The sequence below is a fragment of the Scyliorhinus torazame genome, chromosome 1 (assembly GCF_047496885.1).
Source record: "Scyliorhinus torazame isolate Kashiwa2021f chromosome 1, sScyTor2.1, whole genome shotgun sequence".
NCBI classification, from domain to species: Eukaryota; Metazoa; Chordata; class Chondrichthyes; order Carcharhiniformes; family Scyliorhinidae; genus Scyliorhinus; species Scyliorhinus torazame.
In genome coordinates, this window is record NC_092707.1 from 273,235,915 (window position 1) to 273,256,758 (window position 20,844).

General features: G+C 48.0%; 1 protein-coding gene across 6 annotated transcripts in view; it reads left to right on the plus strand.

Moving 5' to 3' along the window:
• Positions 1-20,844, plus strand: part of plcb1 (phospholipase C beta 1) — a 1,179,298-nt gene that overhangs the window by 972,707 nt on the left and 185,747 nt on the right. For all 6 annotated transcript variants that reach the window (XM_072506091.1, XM_072506102.1, XM_072506120.1 and 3 more), the window contains 2 exons: positions 14,315-14,411; positions 20,058-20,142. In XM_072506091.1, coding sequence (XP_072362192.1) covers positions 14,315-14,411; positions 20,058-20,142 — 182 coding nt within the window. The remainder of the gene's footprint in view (positions 1-14,314; positions 14,412-20,057; positions 20,143-20,844) is intronic.

Below are 20,844 nucleotides of genomic sequence, written 5' to 3' on the forward strand. Positions count from 1 at the left end.
CAAAAGTCCTGCCATCTGCCAGATTCCAGTCCCCCTAAACATAGCACAAGCACTCAACACAATAACAGCAATCCCCAAAAGCAAACACACCATTCCCCAACACACAGGCAACAGGGCCCCACCCCTCCCCTGTAACCGATTCTTATCAGTCCCATCACCTTCAAACAGAATCAAACACAATAGAAGAAGCTTCAAGCAGCTTAAGCAAAATTATGCATGCAAGAATCAACCATCTTTCTTACAGAAAAGAAAACCCCCCGTTGCAATTTAAAAGTTTTTTCCTTTGTAACCCAGTAAATGAAGCAATAAATCAAAATCAAATTACACAAGGAAAAAAAAACCTTTTCTTCCCGAACATCGCGACGTAACTCACAGAATTAAAAAGACTGAAATTTTAAACAAGACAAAACAAAACACAGAACTATTTTTCTCTCCACAACCCCCCCCCCCCCACCCCCACTTTATCCCTTCCCCCAAACTCAGTCCACTACAGTTTGAATTTAAAAGTCCTTAAACCAGATTATTGTCCCTCATAAAAGTAGCCACCTCTTTCGGAGAGTTGAAGTACAGCTCCCGGTTCTCGTAGGTCACCCAAAGACGAGCCAGATATAGCAGTCCAATTTTAATGTCTTTCGCAAACAGGGCCGCCTTAACTTTGTTGACACTGCTCTCCTCTTTGCGAGTTCTGGTCTCCAGTCTTGGTACACCCGAATCTCTGATTCTTCCCACATGTACCGTTTTGTCTGCCTGGCCCACTTCATGATACACTCCTTCTCGAGGAATCGATGTAGCCTCACCACCATGGCTCTCAGGGGCTCACGACCCTTGGGCTTACGTATGGGCACCCTATGTGCCCGGTCCACCTCCAGCGGCTTGTCAAACACATCGTTCCCGACCATCTCCTGCAACATCTTCCCCACATACGTACCCGCATCTGATCCTTCCTTTCCCTCTGGCAGCCCGACAATTCGGATATTTTGCCTGCGAGACCGGTTCTCCAAGTCTTCTACCTTATCCAGCAGTCGTTTCTGGCTGTCCTGCAGAATGCTAATTTCCAAAGCCATTGCAGTGGACTCCTCCTCTCATTCAGTCCCCTGCTACTGCAACTTTTGAATCTCCTGTCCCTGGGTCGTCATTTTCTCCTCCACCCGGTCAACCACCTCCTTAATCGAGGCTATTGCCAGGGTCATGTCTTCTGCACACTCCTTATGATGCTGGGCGAACTTCTCATCAAGGTATTTGACCCATTGCTCCATCGACCAGTGAACTGGCGTGGATGAGCTTTGTCTCGTTACCATTGAGCTCGATGGCCTCTGAGCCTTCCTTCCACTCACCTTTTGGTTTCTTCTTTTTCAACTCTTATTTGGACACAATTCCATAAATTGAGGGTCACCTCCTTTTCCTCACCCTTCGATCAACGTGTGTTGAGAAATTTCCTGAAAAATCCGGCTTAAAAACCATTAAAAAGACCACTAAGGTCTTTCACTCCATTGTCACCACCAGAAGTCGTAATTCTCTGTTAATGGGGCTATGTCCCCATGCCAGCGAGAAAACGGGTGCGAATCACTCTGGACTTTCCTGGAGAAAGTCCAGAGTGATTCTCCATTTTGAAGAGGGCTTGCAGGGTCCCTGAGTACTCCACACAGATCCGGCTGCTGAAATGGGGCCCTGCATTGCCAACCGCGGGTCCATGCATGCGCGCAGCGGCCGCGCGCAACATGGCGGACCCACACAGCAAGCCGGCCCAACAATATAGGCCCCCCCCTCCCAGATCACGCGCGCCGACTGATCGGTGGCCCCTGATCGGAGTCCTGGAGGCCTCCCCGGTGACGGATCGCCCCGCCCCCCCACCAGGGCAGCTGTGGACTGTGTCCGTAGCCGCCTCTCCGAGTGCCCAACGGGTGGAACCATGAGGGAACCACGCCTGCGGGAGCTCGTCCAGCTGCCGGCTGAGAATCGCCACGGGGGCCTCTTTCAATGGCCCCAGACCAGCGTTGCGTCGACCGCGCGCACAACTGGCAGCAATTCTCTGGTCCGCGGAGAATCGTGGGAAGGCGTCGGTCCCGATCGCCGGTCTGACACCCCATTCTCCACCCTCGCGCCGAGTGCGATTTTGGCGCGGAGGATCGGAGAATCCTGCCCATGGAGAGGAAATATAAATGAAGAGGTAAAATTTTTAAAGGTGTGCAGGAGCAGAGGGAGCTTGGTGTATTTGTGCATAGATCATTGAAGGTGGCAGGACAGGTGGAGAAAGCAGTTAATATTCTGGGTTTATTAATAGGGGCACAGAGGGCAAGAACGAGGAGGTTATACTGAACTTGTACAAGATACAAGTTAGACCTCAGCTGGAATATTGTGCACAATTCTGGGTGCCACATTATAGGAAGGCTACAAACGCATTGGAGAGAATGCAGAAGAGGTTTACAAGAATGGTTCCAGGGATGAGGAACTTCAGTTATGAGATAGATTGGAGAGGTTGGGACTGTTCTCCTTCCAGAGAAGAAGGCCGCGAGGAGATCTTTTTTTTCCTCCTTTTTTAATAAATTTAGAGTACCCAGTTCATTTTTTCCAATCAAGGGGCAATTTAGCGTGGCCAGTCCACCTACCCTGCACATCTTTGGGTTGTGGGGGCGAAACCCATGCAAGCACGGGGAGAATGTGCAAACTCCACACGGACAGTGACCCAGAGCCGGGATCGAACCTGGGACCTCGGCGCCGTGAGGCAGCAGTGCTAACCCTCTGCGCCACCATGCTGCCCGCCGAGAGCAGATCTGATAGAGATGTTCAAAATCATGAGAGAGATAGACAGAGTGGAAGGGGAGAAACTGTTCGTGCTATAAAAGGATCAAGAACAAGAGGGCACAGATGTAAAATGCTTTATAAAAGAAGCAAATGTGATGTGAGAAAAAACCTTTTCACACAGCAAGTGGCTGGGGTCTGGAATGCAAGGCCTGCGAGTGTGGTGGAGGCAGGTTCAATCAAGTCATTCAAGAAGACATTGGATGATTACTTTGTGCAGGGGTACGGCGAAAAGGCAGAAGAATGGCATTACGCACTGATGCTCATTTGGAGAGCCAGTGCAGACATGATGGGCCAAATGGCCTCCTTCTGCATCATAACAATTCTGTGATTGCGCTCGATATTCACCTTCAGAACTGTTCAAAAAAGGTGAATATTATTTGTTCATCAACATGCATATTCTGAAAGCTGTAAAGGGATCTGAGAACCATGCTTAAAAGGTTATGTAAGGATTGGAGCAGATTCACTATTTGTCTCCTTTTTATGGTCTACCATTTTCGCACCAACTGTTGTCGGCAATTTACAGTCATTAAAATGAATGTTTTATTTCCTGAAGCTAATTGTTATTCCTTTGGCATCTTTCATAATGGGCTGCTTACACAAAACAAATCCAAGAAAATTATGACTTATGTGATCCAATCTGCACTGCGATCATAACTACATCTCGGTAATTTAAAATGCATTTGTGACATGTCTGGCATTTCATACTTACAGTGCATTCAGCAAGATGCGGAATATTTATGTGAACTCTCATTATAAATCACAATGCTATCAGTGCAGAGTATAAATGAGCAAGGTGATAAAATCAATCGGTCTCTAATATTAAAAAGAAAAATCATTTGCCATGTGTTGCTTGGATTAATTGTGTGGCTCAGCGAAACTATTCACAAAAGGTGTTTGGCATATCTTGTTATATTTCTGACACTGAGATCCAAATGCAGGTTTCAGACCAGGGGCGACATTCTCCGACCACCCGCCGGGTCGGAGAATCGCCAGGGGCAGGCGTGAATCCCGCCCCCGCCGGTTGCCGAAGTCTCCGGCACCGGATATTTGGCGGGGGCGGGAATCGCGCCGTGCCGGTTGGCGGGCCTCCCCCCCCCGCTCGATTCTCCGGCCCGGATGGGCCGAAGTCCCGCCGATAAATTGCCTGTCCCGCCGGCGTAAATTAAATCACCTACCTTACCAGCGGGACAAGGCGGCGTGGGCAGGCTCCGGGGTCCTGGGGGGGGTGCGGGGCGATCTGACCCCGGGATCGGGGTCCACCGATCTGCGGGCGGGCCTGTGCCGTGGGGGCACTCTTTTCCTTCCGCCTCCGCCACGGTCTCCACCATGGCGGAGGTGGAAGAGACTCCCTCCACTGCGCATGCGTGGGAAACTGTCAGCGGCCGCTGATGCTCCCGCGCATGCGCCGCCCGGAGATGTCATTTCCGCGCCAGCTGGCGGGGCAACAAAGGTCGTTTCCGCCAGCTGGCGGGGTGGAAATTCCTCCGGCGTCAGCCTAGCCCCTCAATGTTGGGGCTCAGCCCCCAAAGATGCGGAGCATTCTGCACCTTTGGGGCGGTGCAATGCCCGTCTGATTGGCGCCGTTTTGGGCGCCAGTCGGCGGACATCGCGCCGTTTCCGGAGAATTTCGCCCCTGAATACAATTTACATTGTTGTGCCTGCTGCTGCAAACAAGCAAAATAACGCTCAACATTGTTTTACTAAGTCCAATGTTGCCGTTGTTATACATTTCTGGATGAGAATAGCAACTTGCAATTATATTGTGACTTTAAGAGTGACTGTAAGGATAGAGTACAAGAGCAAGGATCGCTGAACTTTTACAGTGCAGAAGGAAGCCATTTGGCATAACGTTTCTGTCCTGGTTCTTCGAATGAGCAGGTCACTTAGTGCCACTCTCCCACCTTCTCCATATAACCCTGGACATTTTTCCTTGTCAAATAACAGTCTAATTTCCTTTTGAATGCCTCGATTGAGCCTGCTTCCAGCACTTTCTCATTGAATCCCTCAGTGCAAAAGGTCATTCGACCCATCGAGTCTGCACCGACCCTTCAAAAGAGCATTCCACCCATGTCCACGCCACCCTATCCCCATAACCTAACCTGCACATACCTGGACACTAAAGGACAATGTAGCATGTCCAATCCACCATTTAGCCTGCACTTTCTCAGGCTGTCCATTCCAGACTCTAACCACTCGCGGTATGAATTTTTTTTTTGCCGATCACTTTACGTCTGTGCAGTCTCGTGCTCGATCCTTTCACAAGTTTTTACCAGTTTCTCCCAACTACTCTGTCCAGACCCCTAATGATTTTGAATACCTCTATCAAATCTCCTCTCAGCTTTCTCGTTTCCAAGGAAACAGTCCTAACTTCTCCAGAAATAGTCCTAACTTCTCCAACCTATCCTGGTGACTGGAGTTCCTCATCCCTGGGACCATTCTCATGAACCTTTTCTGCACTCCATCCAATGCCTGTACATCTTTCACAAAGTGCAGCATCCAGAACTGAATGCAGTACAGTGGCTGAGGCTGAACCAGTGTCTTATACAGAAGAACACAAGTTAAACACAGCCTCCTTTCACATATCTTTGTGCCCCTATTTATAGAACAAAGGATGCTGTCTGCATTATTAACCGCTCTTCCAATCTGTCCTACACCTTCAAAGACATAGAGGCGGCACGGTAGCATGGTGGTTCGCACTGCTGCCTCACCCCAAGGGACTCGGATTTGATTCCGTCCTTGGGTGACTGTATGGAGTTTGCATGTTCTCCCTGTGTCTACATGGGTTTCCTCCGGGCGCTCTGGTTTCCTCCCACAGTCTAAAGATGTGCAGGTGAGGTGGACCATGATCAATTGTCCCTTAGTGTCCAAAGATATATAGGTTAGGGATGGGGGGGGGGGGGGGGGGGGTTGGAGGGTAGTGGGCCTAGGTAGAATTCTCCTTTGGAGAGTCGATGCAGTCATAGAATCATAGAATCCCTACAATGCAGAAGGAGGCCATTTGGCCCATTGAATCTGCACCAACCCTCTGAAAGAGCACCCTACCCAGGCACACTCCCCCACCCCATTCCCCCTAACCCCACTTGCACATCTTTGAACACGAAGGGGCAATTATTTAACATGGTAAATCCACTTAACTTGCACATCTTTGGACTGTGGGAAGAAACTGAAGCAACCGGAGGAAACCCATGCAGACACGGGGAAAAAGTGCAAACTCCACAGAGACACAGTACGAAGTCTTACAACACCAGGTTAAAGTCCAACAGGTTTGTTTCGATGTCACTAGCTTTCGGAGCGCTGCTCCTTCCTCAGGTGAATGAAGAGGTCTGTTCCAGAAACGCATATATAGACAAATTCAAAGATGCCAGACAATGTTTGGAATGCGAGCATTAGCAGGTGATTAAATCTTTACAGATCCAGGGATGGGGTAACCCCAGGTTAAAGAGGTGTGAATTGTCTCCAGCCAGGACAGTTGGTAGGATTTCGCAGGCCAGATGGTGGGGGATGAATGTAATGTGACATGACATGACAGATCAAACCGAAAGCTAGTGACATCGAAACAAACCTGTTGGACTTTAACCTGTGCTCACCCCAGTCCAACGCCGGCATCTCCACATCATGTCCACAGAGACAGTCATCCAAGGCCAGAATTGAAACCGGGTCCCTGATGCTGTGAAGCAGCAGTACTAACCACTGTGCCACCGTGCCACTCTGCCTCGATGGGCCGAATAGCCTCCTTCTGCACTGTAGAGAATCCATAATTCTAATATGATTTAACACTTATACACAACTTGTATGACACACTAGTTCAGCCTCAGTTGGAGTATTGTATCCAGTTCTGGGTGCCACGATTTGAGAAAGATGTGAAGACATTGGAGGGAGTGCACAAAAGATTCATGATAATGGTTCTAGGGATGAGGTACTTCGTCACGAAGTTGATGGAAGAAGTTAGGACTTCTTTCCTTGGCGAACAGAAGGCTGAAATGAGTTTCAATGGAGATATTCAAAACAATGAGGGGTCTGGACAGAGTAAATAGGGAGAAATCATTTCCACTCATAAACGGATCAAGCACGAGTGGGAACAGATTTGAAGTGATTGGTAAAAGAAGCAAAGGCAACATGAAGAAACTCTTTTTCACACAGTGAGTGGTTGGGGTCTGGAGATTGGTGGAAACAGGTTCAATCGAGGCATTCAAAGTAATTAATGAGTGGGTTAACCAGAAAGAAAGAATGTGCAGGGTTATGGGGAGATGGCAGGAGAATGGAACTGAGTAACAAAGAACAAAGATCAAAGAAATGTACAGCACAGGAACAGGCCCTTCGGCCCTCCAAGCCCGTGCCGACCATGCTGCCCGACTAAACTACAATCTTCTACACTTCCTGGGTCCGTATCCCTCTATTCCCATCCTATTCATGTATTTGTCAAGATGCCTCTTAAATATCACTATCGTCCCTGCTTCCACCACCTCCTCCGGTAGCGAGTTCCAGGCACCCACTACCCACTGTGTAAAAAACTTGCCTCGTACATCTACTCTAAACCTTGCCCCTCTCACCTTAAACCTATGCCCCCTAGTAATTGACCCCTCTACCCTGGGGAAAAGCCTCTGACTATCCACTCTGTCTATGCTCCTCATAATTTTGTAGACCTCTATCAGGTCGCCCCTCAACCCCCGTCGTTCCAGTGAGAACAAACCGAGTTTATTCAACCGCTCCTCATAGCTAATGCCCTCCATACCAGGCAACATTCTGGTAAATCTCTTCTGCACCCTCTCTAAAGCCTCCACATCCTTCTGGTAGTGTGACGACCAGAATTGAACACTATACTCCAAGTGTGGCCTAACTAAGGTTCTATACAGCTGCAACATGACTTGCCAATTCTTATACTCAATGCCCCGGCCAATGAAGGCAAGCATGCCGTATGCCTTCTTGACTACCTTCTCCACCTGTGTTGCCCCTTTCAGTGACCTGTGGACCTGTACTCCTAGATCTCTCTGACTTTCAATACTCTTGAGTTGCTCACTTGGAGAGCCAGTGCAGACATAGTGGGCCAAATGTCCTCTCTCTGAGTTGTAATATTTCTACGAGTTATTCTGCAAATGATCAAAATTCCAAAAGATTTTGAAGTAGATCCATAATAGAGGAGCTGGAGATGGTTTATGGAGACAATTAATGCGTGTCAGACGCACAGGCACAGCCATAAATGTTGAAGCAAAGACTGATACACAGACACCTGGAGCCACTTGAAAAGAGTTCATCTTGTCCATGAGACGCAATAACTGTTCCCTTCACTTTATTATCAATAAACTGCTGACCATACAACTCCCCCTCCTAGTCCCTTATTAAACAAAATATTGATAGCAGTTCTCTCTCTCCGGTGCCAGCCTATCTCCTTTGAATTAACCATAGGACCATAAGAAATAGGAACAGGAGTAGGGCATTCAGCCCCTCAAACCTGCTGCACCATTCAATAGGATCATGGCTGACCATCATCACCCCTCTCCTCAAACCAACCCTTGGCCCCATCGCCCTTGCAAACTACCACCCAATCGCCAAATCCCCTTTCTTCCGCAAAGCCTTTGATCTCCAAAATCCATTTCCATCTTTCCCTGGACTCCGTGTTTGAATCTCTCCAAGGTTTCCATCCCTGCCAAAGTACTGAAACAGCTCTTATCAAAGACACAAATTGCAGCCGTTATGACTCCGACAAAGATAAACTTTGCTTTCTCGACCTACCCTGCAGCCTTTGACACGGTTGCCCACACAATCCTCCTCCACCGCGTCATTCAGCTGGATGGGACTGCTCTCAACTAGTTCCATTCTTACCTATCTAACTGTATCCACAGTATCACTTGCAATAGCTTCTCATCCTGCCCTCTGTTGTCCCCCAAGGACAATCCTTGTGCCCCTCCTAATTCTCATTTTCGTACTGCCCCTGAGCAACATCATCTGAAAGCATAGTGTCAGTTTTCAATGTACATTGACAACATCCATCCTGCCTCAAATCAACTTCTCTAGACTCCTCCACCGTTGCAATATTTATCCGACATTCAGTATTGGATGAGTAGAAACTCCCTCTAATTATTCATTGGGAAGACTGAAGCCATTGTTTTCAGTCCCTGCTCCAAGCTTTGTTCTCCAGCAACCGACTCCATCCCGCTCCCTGGCAAGAGACTGAGATGAAACCACTCTATATGTAATCTTGGTGTCACATTTAATCCTTAGTTAAGCATCTGAACACATATTCGTACCACCACTAAGACTGCTCCTTTCATCTCCGTAACCTCACCCCTGCCTTGGCTCATCTGCTGCTGAAACCCTCGTCCATGCCTTTGCTACCTCGAGACCAAACTATTCCTATGCACCCATGGTGTTTTCCCAGTTTCTACCTTCCATAAACTTGAGAACATCCAAAATCCTGATGCCCTTTTAACACATCTCCTTTAAGCCCCCTTCCCCTATCAACCCTATGTTCACCTGTTGGCTACTGGTTAAGCAATATCTTGATTTTAAAGTTCTCACCCTCATTTTTAATTCACACCGTGGCCTCAGTGCCCTCGTTGTGCCCACTACTTCTGTAATATTCTCCAGTCCCATAACCCTCTGAAATCTCTCCAATTATCTAATCCTGACCTCTTGTGCATCTTCAATTTTAATCACTTCACCATTGGCAGCCAAATCTTCAGTTGTCCAGCCTGTAGGTTCTGACATTCCCTTCAGAAATCCTCTACCTCACTTTCCTCCTTTAAGACACTCCTTAGAATCCACCTTGACAACCAAGCATTTGGTCTCTTGACCTAATATCTCCTTAAAACGGTTTGGTGTCAAATTTATAATTCACCTCTGAAGTATTTGGGGATAGTTTATTTAATTAATGACGCCATATAAATGAAAGTTTTAGTTGTTGTTGGTTGTGGGGCCTGGTTAGGTTTCATTGATCATGCAGAAATTTAAACATAAGGGTAAGAATTTTAAATTTGAGCCATTGTGAGACGAGGAGCAACTGCAAATCAGCAAGAACAGAGCCCACAGGTGAAAGCGAGAATAGTTTTCGTCCATATTTTTTAGTTTTCGGACATTCAACATCATAACCCAGTTGAGATCCATTAGCAACCTGCTTCTGTTTGTCGTTTTCTTCATGACTGCTGCTCGGCCTTTTGGCTAAGATCAAGCGTAGCGCTTGTTGGCCTTTTGGGATCCGATGTAATGCCTGGATCTGGTATGTCTCTCTTGTGGAGACCATGAATTGGATTCAATTTGAATTGGTTTCTGGAGCAGGCAAGGAGCTGGACTAGGGATTTGCCCCTGTCCACACTCTGAGCTCTGGCGTTGTAACTCTGATAAAGTAATGGATGGGAGGTGGTGGTGGTGGGGGGGGGGGGTGCATGTTGTCTGACGAGGGAAGGTTGGACAGGCTGGGTTTGTAACTATTGGAGTTTTGAAGATTGAGAGGTGATTTTGAAACATCTAAGATCTTGAGGGGCCTTGACAGGGTGGATGCTGAAAGGATGTTTTACCTTTTGGGAGCGATGAGAACTAATAATAATAATCTTTATTATGGTCACATGTAGGCTTACATCAACTCTGCAATGAAGTTACTGTGAAAATCCCCTTGTCGCCACATTCCGGCGCCTGTTTGGGTACACTGAGAGAGAATTTAGAATGTCCAATTCACCTAACAGCACGTCTTTCGGGACTTATGGGTGGAAACTTGAGTACCTGGAGGAAACCCACGCAGACACGGGGCGAACCTGCAGACTCGGCACAGACAGTGACCCAAGCCGGGAATCAAACCCGGGTCCCTGGCACTGCGAAGCAACAGTGCTAACCACTGTGCTACCGGGCCATCCATAGGGGACAGGCTTTAAAAATAAGGGGCTTCCCATTAAAAACGGAAACAAGACGGACGTTTTGACCTCAGAAAGTCATGAATTTTTCAATGTCTCTTCCCCAGAGAACAGTGGAGGTAGGGTCATTGAATAATTTTACGACAGAGGTAGATAGATTCTTGACTAACATGGGAGTCAAAGGTTATCAGGGGATAGGCAGGGAAGTGGACTTTAGGCCACAGTCAGATCAGCCATGACCTTACCGAATGGCGGAACAGGCTTGATGGGCCGAATGGACTACTCCTGCTCCTAATTAATATGTATGTATGTATATTCTACTCATGTAACCACCAGATAAAGACTTGGGCCTTTGCAGGATGGCGGGAGCTTGGCAGTGCTGATTGGCATATGGCAGGACCTATGCCCTTGCTGAGGAAGAAATCCCACCTTGGGGAGCTGCCTGTCAATCAGATTGGCCAGCAGCTCTTCAGTCCCTCCAGGCACAGCGCTGCAGTGTCCGGAAGAGGCACTGCAGGGAGCTGCATGGAATGAAACCCCAAGGCACAGAGGACAGTTATGTGGCAGGAGTCTCAGGGCAGGGGATGAAAGGAAAGGTCTGGAGGGTTGTGAGGTGGAAACTGGGGTCTCAGATGATAGACCAGGTGGGAGGAGAGATCTGGAGGCCACCGGGCCGCAAGGGAATGGGGCACCCAGTCAGAAAGGGCTTTCTGATGGAGGCACACCGCACCTCATTCCCATTAGAAATCGTACTTCTTCCGGTCTTCCCCCGTTGAACTGTCATCTGCTTGCCAGCCTCAAAATTAGGGCAAGGGCAGACCTCCCATTCGAGGTCCTGCCCACCCAGCATACAAATGGCAACAAAGTCAGGATGGGCAAGAACACGGAGGGAATTCCACCCATGCAATTTTACCCTCACCCCCCCAACCCCTCCCCCCCCCTCCCCCCTCCCACCTCAAAACCCACTAATGGGAGTGTAAAATTCTAGCCTAGCATTCATCTAGCACCTTCACAACCTCAGGACCTCGCAAACTTCTTTGCATCCAATGAAATACTTTTTGAAGTGAAATTGACCACATTTCAACAATTAGCATCCAGCAGGTCCCCACAACTAATGAAGATATGGGGCAAAATTCTCCCCCAACGGCGCGATGTCCGCCGACTGGCGCCAAAAACGGCGCCAATCAGACGGGCATCGCGCCGGCCCAAAGGTGCGGAATGCTCCGCATCTTTGGGGGCCGAGCCCCAACATTGAGGGGCTAGGCCGGTGCCGGAGGGATTTCCGCCCCGCCAGTTGGCGGAAATGGCGTTTGTTGCCCCGCCAGCTGGCGGAAATGGCGTTTGGTGCCCCAACAGCTGGCGCGGAAATGCGGCGCATGCGCGGGAGCGTCAGCGGGCGCCGACAGTTTCCCGCGCATGCGCAGTGGGGAGAGTCTCTTCCGCCTCCGCCATGGTGGAGGCCGTGGCGGAGGCAGAAGGGAAAGAGTGCCCCCACGGCACAGGCCCACCCGCGGATCGGTGGGCCCCGATCGCGGGCCAGGCCACCGTGGGGCCACGCCCGGGGTCAGATCGCCCCGCGCCCCCCCCCCCAGGACCCCGGAGCCCGCCCACGCCACCTGGTCCCGGCGGTAAATACCAGCTTTGATTTACGCCGGCGGGACAGGCAATTTCTGGGCGGGACTTCGGCCCATCCGGGCCGGAGAATTGAGCGGGGGGTCCCGCCAACCAGCGCGGCCCGATTCCCGCCCCCGCCCAATCTCCGGTACCGGAGACTTCGGCGGGGGCGGGGGCGGGATTCACGGCGGCCAACGGCCATTCTCCGACCCGGCGGGGGGGGTCGGAGAATGACGCCCATAGTCTGATAATCTGTATTTTAGTGGTGTTAGTTGACAGGATAGATATTGATGAGGACACCGGGAATAACTACTATGAAATAATGCCCTGGGATTTGTGGCATGCCACCACCTTCACAAAAGCAGGCTAAACATTGCATCCAAAAGACAACATTGCCAACAGTGCAGCTCTCTCTCAGTACTGCACTGGATTGTCAGTTTAGATTTTAGTGCGCAAGTTTTCGGAGTGGGTCTTGAACCACTAATCTTCTGATTCAGAAAGCGCGAATGCTATCAACCAAACTCGAGCTCGAAACTCAGCATGGCATAAACTCAGTTGCTAAGGTGTGCTCAAATATCAATTTGCCCCTCTTAGCTTGCCCTCCAACCCACGAAGGAGTGCCTAGCCTCTACCCTGTCTTTGTGTGGACGGCACGGTAGCACAGTGGTTAGCACTGTTGCTCCACAGCTCCAGGGTTCCAGGTTCAATTCCCGGCTTGGGTCACTGTCTGTGCGGAGTCTGCACGTTCTCCCCGTGTGTGCGTGGGTTTCCTCCGTGTGCTCAGGTTTCCTCCCACAGTCCAAAGACGTGCAGGTTAGGTGGACTGGCCATGCTGAATTGCCCTTTGTGTCCAAAAGAGGTTAGTTGGCATTACTGGATTATAGGGATAGGGTGGAGGTGAGTACTTAAGTAGGGTGCTCTTTCCAAGGGCAGGTGCAGACACGATGGACCAAATGGCCTCCTTCTGCAATGTAAACTCTATGAGTCTCGATGGCAGAGCCATTGATAATGTCCGAGTCTGAAGTAATGCAGCCGCAGTTTTAGCTGTGATTCAGTCGGTGACTCTCTTGCCTCTGAACCAGCCGGCTGTCAGTTCAGGTTTGAGAACAAAAATCTAGATTGATGCTTTAGCTCAGTACTGAGCAACTGCTGCACTGTCGGAGTGCTGTCTTTCAGATGCATTGTAAAACAAGGTTCTGTCTGCCCTCCCTTGGGTGGATGTAAGAGATCCAGCGGCACTATTTTGAAGAAGAGCTGGTGCCCTGGCCAATATTTATCCCGCAATCCATATCACAAAAAATAGATTATCGGGTCATTATTACATTGCTTCTTTAAAAAAAAAAAATTTAGAGTACCCAATTCATTTTTTCCAATTAAGGGGCAATTCAGCATGGCCAATCCACCTGCCCTGCACATCTTTGGGTTGTGGGGGCGAAACCCACGCAAACACAGGGAGAGTATGCAAAGACCATACAGACAGTGACCCAGAGCCAGGATCGAACCTGGGACCTTGGCACCGTGAGGCAGCAGTGCTAACCACTATGCCACCGTGCTACCCCTGGCCCCACATTGCTGATTGTGGGAGCTTGCTGTGTATAAATTAGTTACCATGTTTCTTACATAACAACAGTGATTATGCTTCAACGATACTTCAGTGGCTATAAAGTGCTTTGGGACACCCTGTGGTTGTGAAAAGTGCGATATAAATGCAAGTTTTTCTTAATGCTGAAAATGCGTTTACATTTAAATTCAGGAGTTAACTCATTTGCAGGATTAGCATCACTTGCCTTGAAAAACAACATGTGGGATTTTCCGACTCTTCCCACCGACAGGATCTTCCGGTCCCTCCAGAGGCGACGCCCATACAGTGGATTCGCCGATGGGGGTGGGGGTGCCAGACGAGCCATGCAAAATATTGTGAACATCAGCGGGACTGGATGGCCCCACCAGCTGCCAATGGCAAGCTGCCAAGCACAGGGTCGGGGGGGGTAAAACACCCACCCAATGTGTTCTATAGGACTTACAAATGTGAAATACTTTGTTGCCTTGTATTATAGGGAACTGCTGGATGTGAAGCCAGTGCCACAGAAGAAATGTCCAACCTGGTTACTTACATTCAACCTGTGAAGTTTGAGTCCTTCGAGGTGGCTAAAAGTGAGTGATTTTCCGTTTGTCAATTTGCACAGAATGTCATGATTTGCTTCTACTTTGAGGTTGCTGAGTCCAAGTACTGTCATGCAGCAGAAAATAATGGAGTGGGGAATTCAGAATAAATGCATTTACCCAGAGTGTGGTCAGAATGTGGAATATGCTGCCGCAAGTAACGTCCTTTTGCTCAAACCTTGGCCTCCTTCCTCCCTGTCACTGCAACCTCCTCCAGGCCCACAGCCTTCTGAGATATCTGCACTCACATTATTCCGGCCTCATGAAGACCCCCAGTTTTAATTGCTCCACCATTAGTTTGAGAAAAGGTGGGGGATGTTTGTGACCGTGGTTGAGGAGCGGTTCGGTGGGGGTGGGATTGCGGGGGGCGGGGGAGGGGGGGCTCGAAAAAGGGGAAAGATCTGTACAGACTGTATAGTTGATTGTTGGGAAGTATGTTTCCCGGGGTTTTTATTTGCTATAACCTGCTTTGATACATGTTTGTAATAAAATACAATTTTAAAAGAAGATTCTTCAAGATAGGAGTCACCGAAAGCATCTCTTCCATTACTGGTACCCACTCACCAGAATTCACTAGAATGTTTCAATGGCTAATGTGATCTGGTTCAAATTCCTATTTGGTATTTGACATTTAAGTTTGAACATGAGAATCATAGAATCCCTAAAGTGCAGAAGGAGGCCGTTCGGCCCATCGAGTCTGCACCAACCTTCTGAAAGAGCTCCCTTTCTTGGCCCACTTCCATACCCTATACACGTAACCCCACCAAACCTTTTTGGACACTAAGGGACAATTTAGCATTTCCAATACACCTAACCTGCACATCTTTTGACTGTGGGAGGAAACCGATGCATCCGGAGGAAACCCACGCAGACACGGGGAGAACGTGCAAACTCCTCTCAGACAGTCACCCAAGGCCGGAATCAAACCCTGGTCCCTAACGCTGTGAGATGCTCACATTAATAGATTATCTGCACTGACTGGGAGAAATAAGATTTGAAATATAAAGAAAGGAACATTCATGATAAAAGTTCACTGGATTGTCAATTCCAAAATGGAAAATACATCAAATATTGTATCGCAGATTGATGTTTTCTCTGGAGAGTGGGGGAAGAATATCTCCAAACATTCCTTGAAAATAATTCTAATGCCTTTAATACACGCATTCCCTGAGAGACTGTTTTGTACTCCTGTTATCTTTTTCCTCCATGTGCAAATAAAGGAATGTTGTGTATTCCTGCAGCTCAGTTTACAGGCCCTATATATCTATTTAATGTGAATATTTTTTGTAAGTTATAGGCTCACAATCACAACCGATTTTGAGAAGTGAGCTGTGTTTCATGATTTTTGTCAACTGTTAGAAGCTGTTTGGGTTACCGTGGAGGTTCTATTGATAAACACGTTGCTAACTGGGACATAAAGCTGCTTTATCCTTCAAAATGCATTTGGAGAAGGGGATTTTCTTATTTGTTGTGGTACAAAACATAAGTCAATATAATATGTAATTTCCTGTTGATTTGAGCATTCTTTACATCAAACTACTATATTCAATGTGACTTGAAGATAAAATTATTCCTGCAAAATTATTATGATCCTGAACCAGACCACAACATTTGGATACTGGATAGAGACCTCGATCCAGAAGTGAGTCCACGCACAAATAGGGATATGGTGTATTGAAACAAACTTTCTAATTAACACTGTATTAAAGCTACCCTAACATCTCAGATTTATACCTTACAATTATCGGTTAGGTAATACTTAACAATAAAAGTAAACACTTTAACTTCTAACTGATATTGATATTTTTTAAAAGATTTTTAATTCCTATTCAGCTTCTGGTCCACATTGAAATTCAGGTTACCTAAATGTTGCTGTATAGACACAGCGAGAGTCAGCAGGAGAGAGGTCAAGAGTTCCACTGAATTACTGTAGAAATAAATCTATTGTATTCAATTATATCTGTTAGCAAGTAAGGTTGTTGCCTTGCTTGTTTAGTAGTCTAGAGGCCTAGTCCCATCATCTAAACATGGGTTCATCATGACAGAGCGGTGTGAGAAGAATCTCACCCAATTTGAGGGCAATATTGGTACCGCTTGCGGGTTTCAACTTTAGTGTTTAAAGTTGTTGAAGGTGACGAGATATCTATTATGATAGAAGGAACCAAACCTCTCCCAATATTGGCGAAAAAGGGCGGGATTCTCCTTTGGCTGACGCCGGAATCGTGAAACGCAATTGGGCGGAGAATCGTTTTTGACGCCAAAATCGTGGCGGGCCCGGGTTCTCGCCAAATCGTAATTCTCCGTGCCTCAACAACGGCATCAATGCATTCTACTCCACATGTATAGTAAACGCCGTTGGCATGTCATTAGCGGGTTTGACCCGGTATTCTACGGGGCCTCCATGTTTCTCCACCTCTACAGGGCGAATTCCCAACAACGAGGTTCACTTGTGCTTTTAAAAAATCGAGGAGGGAGGACACGGAGGGGCACGACCCTGGACTGCCAGTCCTGACACTGGCAGGACTGGTTGCGCGAGGGGGGGGGCATGACCCCCCCATGGGACCGGGGTGTTCAGGCATGAATCACCATTGCCACGGTCTGCAAGGCAGCGTCTTGCTGCGCACCCCGTTGACCACCCAGCTTGGCCCTTGGTTCTGCAGAGTGATACTGGCCGCTGAGGATGGAGAGTCCAACAGACTGAGGTGCAAAGAAGGCACCGCATGAGGCCTTGTGTGTACTGGCAGTGCCTATTATTCGAGAACCTGCTGGACCGGGCATGTCGTCAAAGACTCCGGCTGAGCAGCGGGACAGTCCAACATGTATGCTTGATCATGGCGCATCTGGCATCGTGGGGGAATGGGAGAGGATACCCGACCCGCTGGCCTTCAAGGTGACGGTTGCCCTGAACATGTACGCTACGGGCTCCTTCCAGGTAGTCAGTGGGGACCTGTCTTGGATTTCACAGAGCCCGTTGCACAGGTGCATCCGTGCCATGATGGAAGACCTGTATGCGCAGTCAGCACTATACATTCTATGGCCCCCGGACTATAAAAATAATAATAATATAATATTATTATTATTATGGAGGGCCTGTATGCGCAGTGGGCACTATACATCCGATGGCCCCCGGGCTACTCCATGGGACGGGGTGTGGGAGCAGAGCTAACACCTGAGGCTCCCGCCACTTTGCACTGCTGGCCAGTCCTGGTCACTGTCCACATAGGCGCTGTTGTGCTTTCTTGGTTGTAGCGTCGACCTGGGGAGATCAGGGCAGTTTGTTGGTGATGTGCACACCTAGGAATTTGATGCTGTCAACCATCTCCACCTCAGCACCATTGATGCAGACAGGGGCATGTACGAACTTAACTTCCTGAAGTTAATGACCAGCTCCTCAGTTTTGCTGGGTTTGAGGGAGAGATTGTTGTTGTTGCACCATGCCACTAGGTTCTGTATCTCCCTCTTGTACTCTGACTCATCGTTGTTTGAGATCCAACCCACTACGGTCATGTCATGAGTAAATTTGTAGATGGAGTTGGAGCCAAATTTTGCCACACAGTCGTGTGTGTATAGGGAGTATAGTAGGGGGATAAGTTCCAGCCTTGCGGGGCCCCGGTATTGAGAACTATCATGGAGGAGGTGTTGTTTGTCCTTACTGATTGCCGTCTGGACACGTACCTGCCCCCTGCCCACTTCTTCCGGCCAACCCGAGGACATGTTTCATGGTGGGCAGGCCTTAATTGGCTACGCAGTGTGAAATTGCGTTGACAGTGCGATCTCGCCCAGGAGCGGACTCTACATCCGCTTCCTGGCCCATCGACTTTGCGCACCTGACAAGCACAAAATTCAGGCCATAAGAGTGAAGCAGCGTAGAGGGAGGCCATTCAGCCCTTCATGCCTGAGCCAGCCTTTTGCTAGAGTTCTCCTGTTTGACTCCCGTCCCTGCTCTTTCACCATAGTAAAACTCCCCTAATTATCGAATTCCCCTTTTGAAACCTGCTATTAAATCTGCTTACCCCACGCCTTCAGGCAGCGCATTTCAGATCACAACAATTCTCTGTTAGTTTGATATGTGGAGATGATGGTTGATCAATGGACACAATGGAGATGGAAGCTATCCAGATGACAGTTCCAACACCAAGTGCCTCTGGTGAACAGCTAACTTCGTGGTCATCTGCAGTTCGTACTTTATCCTTCAATCCCCATGAATTGATAGCATTACTACAGGAAAGGTGAATAATGTGTGTTGCTAATGGATGGGCAAGCCTATCAAAACCTCAGAGCAGTTGGAAACTTTACTTTCTGGTGATGCCCATGTGTAGTAATTGATCCCAACTGGAGATTCCCAAAAAATAAAAATGAAGGATAATGAATGAATCATATAGGCCTGATTTCCCTCTTCAGATCCGAAGAAGATTCAGACAGACTCGAGACGTTGGGCGGGATTCTCCAGCCGTGTTCTTCCGACGATCGGAGAATCACGCCCAAAGTCAATTTTTTTTCCATTGTCGGCAGTTCGCCCGTGGCGTTCTTGCGGCGGGCGGGGCGGGAGAAATCTGTTTCTCTCTCCACAGGTGCTGCCAGACCTGCTGAATGTTTCCAGCATTTTCTGTTTTTATTTTCCTCTTTTGGATTGAGTTTGAACTTATTCAGCAAATTTGCACCAAAATGCGAGTAGATTCATATGTCCAATACTCTAGCAGGCACCTACTCAAAAAGACACTAAAACAGTGATAGGTAACCTAGTGAGTGGGCTACATGAGTGGCCCTCCTTCATCTCAGTGGGCCACAAGACTGAAATCAGGCTTGTTTGCTAACTCTGACCCTTGAACAAGATTGAATACATTTAATACACGCTGAATGCTCCATAACAAGTGATGGAAAACACTTAATTATTTATATATAAATATAACTGTCATCAACTTCAAATGGTAAAAACAAAATAAATATTGACACTTTGGACGTAGAGGGAGCGCACGGCTCTCACAGTCAATTTTGTGAGCAGGCATCTCAAGTCATTTGCCCTTGCTTTACATGTGAAGCATCTAAGTCATACCAGTAGGAAAAAAAACTGCATGGATAGAAACCTGCAGAATGTAGCAAACCTGCGCAGTCAACAGTCAACAAAATGTCAGGTGGGCCACACTTAGAACCCTGATGGGCCACAGGTGGCCCACCACGACATTAAATATTGTGAATATGCACATGAGATAATTGTTGAGGTAACACATTGAACGTGTTTTATTCCGGCATCATTGTTTGTCATCTATTATGCTGTTTACTCATGGCCTGGCAATAGAATTATGGGCCGCCTTTTCCTTCCTCTCACAATTCTGCTTCACTCGTGCCGCACGACTGAGGTTCCCAGCAACCAGCTCAGCAAATGGCCGAGCACACACTTAAGAGACCATGTAATTCAAGGTCGTAAAATATTTTGAGTGTATCGCTCCCTCCCCAGTTAATCTGTTAGATTAGATCCTTGTAGCTCGCTCCAAAGGATGCGGCATCCCCACTCCAAGAACCGCAAAATAAATCTTAAATTGTTTCTGTGTCGGTGCCAAGCTGTCTTAAAATCTAAAGATTGGCATTGGTGACAGTGGAATTTCTGTGGGTTATTGGATATTTATGCTTTAATTGCAGAGAATAACAAGAGTTTCGAAATGTCGTCTTTCGTGGAGACAAAGGCTCTGGAACAGCTGACTAAATCCCCAGTGGAGTTCGTGGAGTATCCTTTCAATGTGTGCTGACCGCACTCTTCATCACCGTTGGCTAAAAGTAATTCAGTACGCTTTACTTTCTTAGAGAAAGACGTTCTGCACTGTGTGGTATCATGATCCAAACAAGATATTTGAAATGACAACTTTATAAAATAGACAGGTGGTAGATCTTCAAGCCCACATGTCAACTTCGTGTTCACTGAACATATTTTTGTCAAGACCATTTTTTTAACATGTGAAGTCAGCCTGACACTGATGATATATTTTATTCTATCATTTTAAGAAATACAAACTGGAGTAGGCCCTTCAACAAGGCCCCAGTTGATCTTTCACCTCAGTTCCACCTTTTCGCACGAGCCCCATAAGCCTTCATTGACTAAGGGTGGGATTTTCTTCTGGTCCCACTGAGGGCGACCCGCCCCCATGGCAGGTTCCTCAGTGGCAGGACGGGCAAACAACACAAATCACTATCAACTTTGGCGGAGCCGGAAGATCCCGCTGGCAGCCGACGGCAAGCTGCCTCTGCAAAACATGCCGTGGGGGGGTCTGGAAAACCCAGGTATAAGTCTGAAAAAATATTTCAATCTCTGACTTCAATATATTCATTGACTGAGTATCCACAGCCCTCTGGCGTGGAGAATTCCAAATATTCACAACCCTTCGAGTGAAGAAATTTCTCCTCATCTCAGTCCCAAATGGCCGACCCCTTA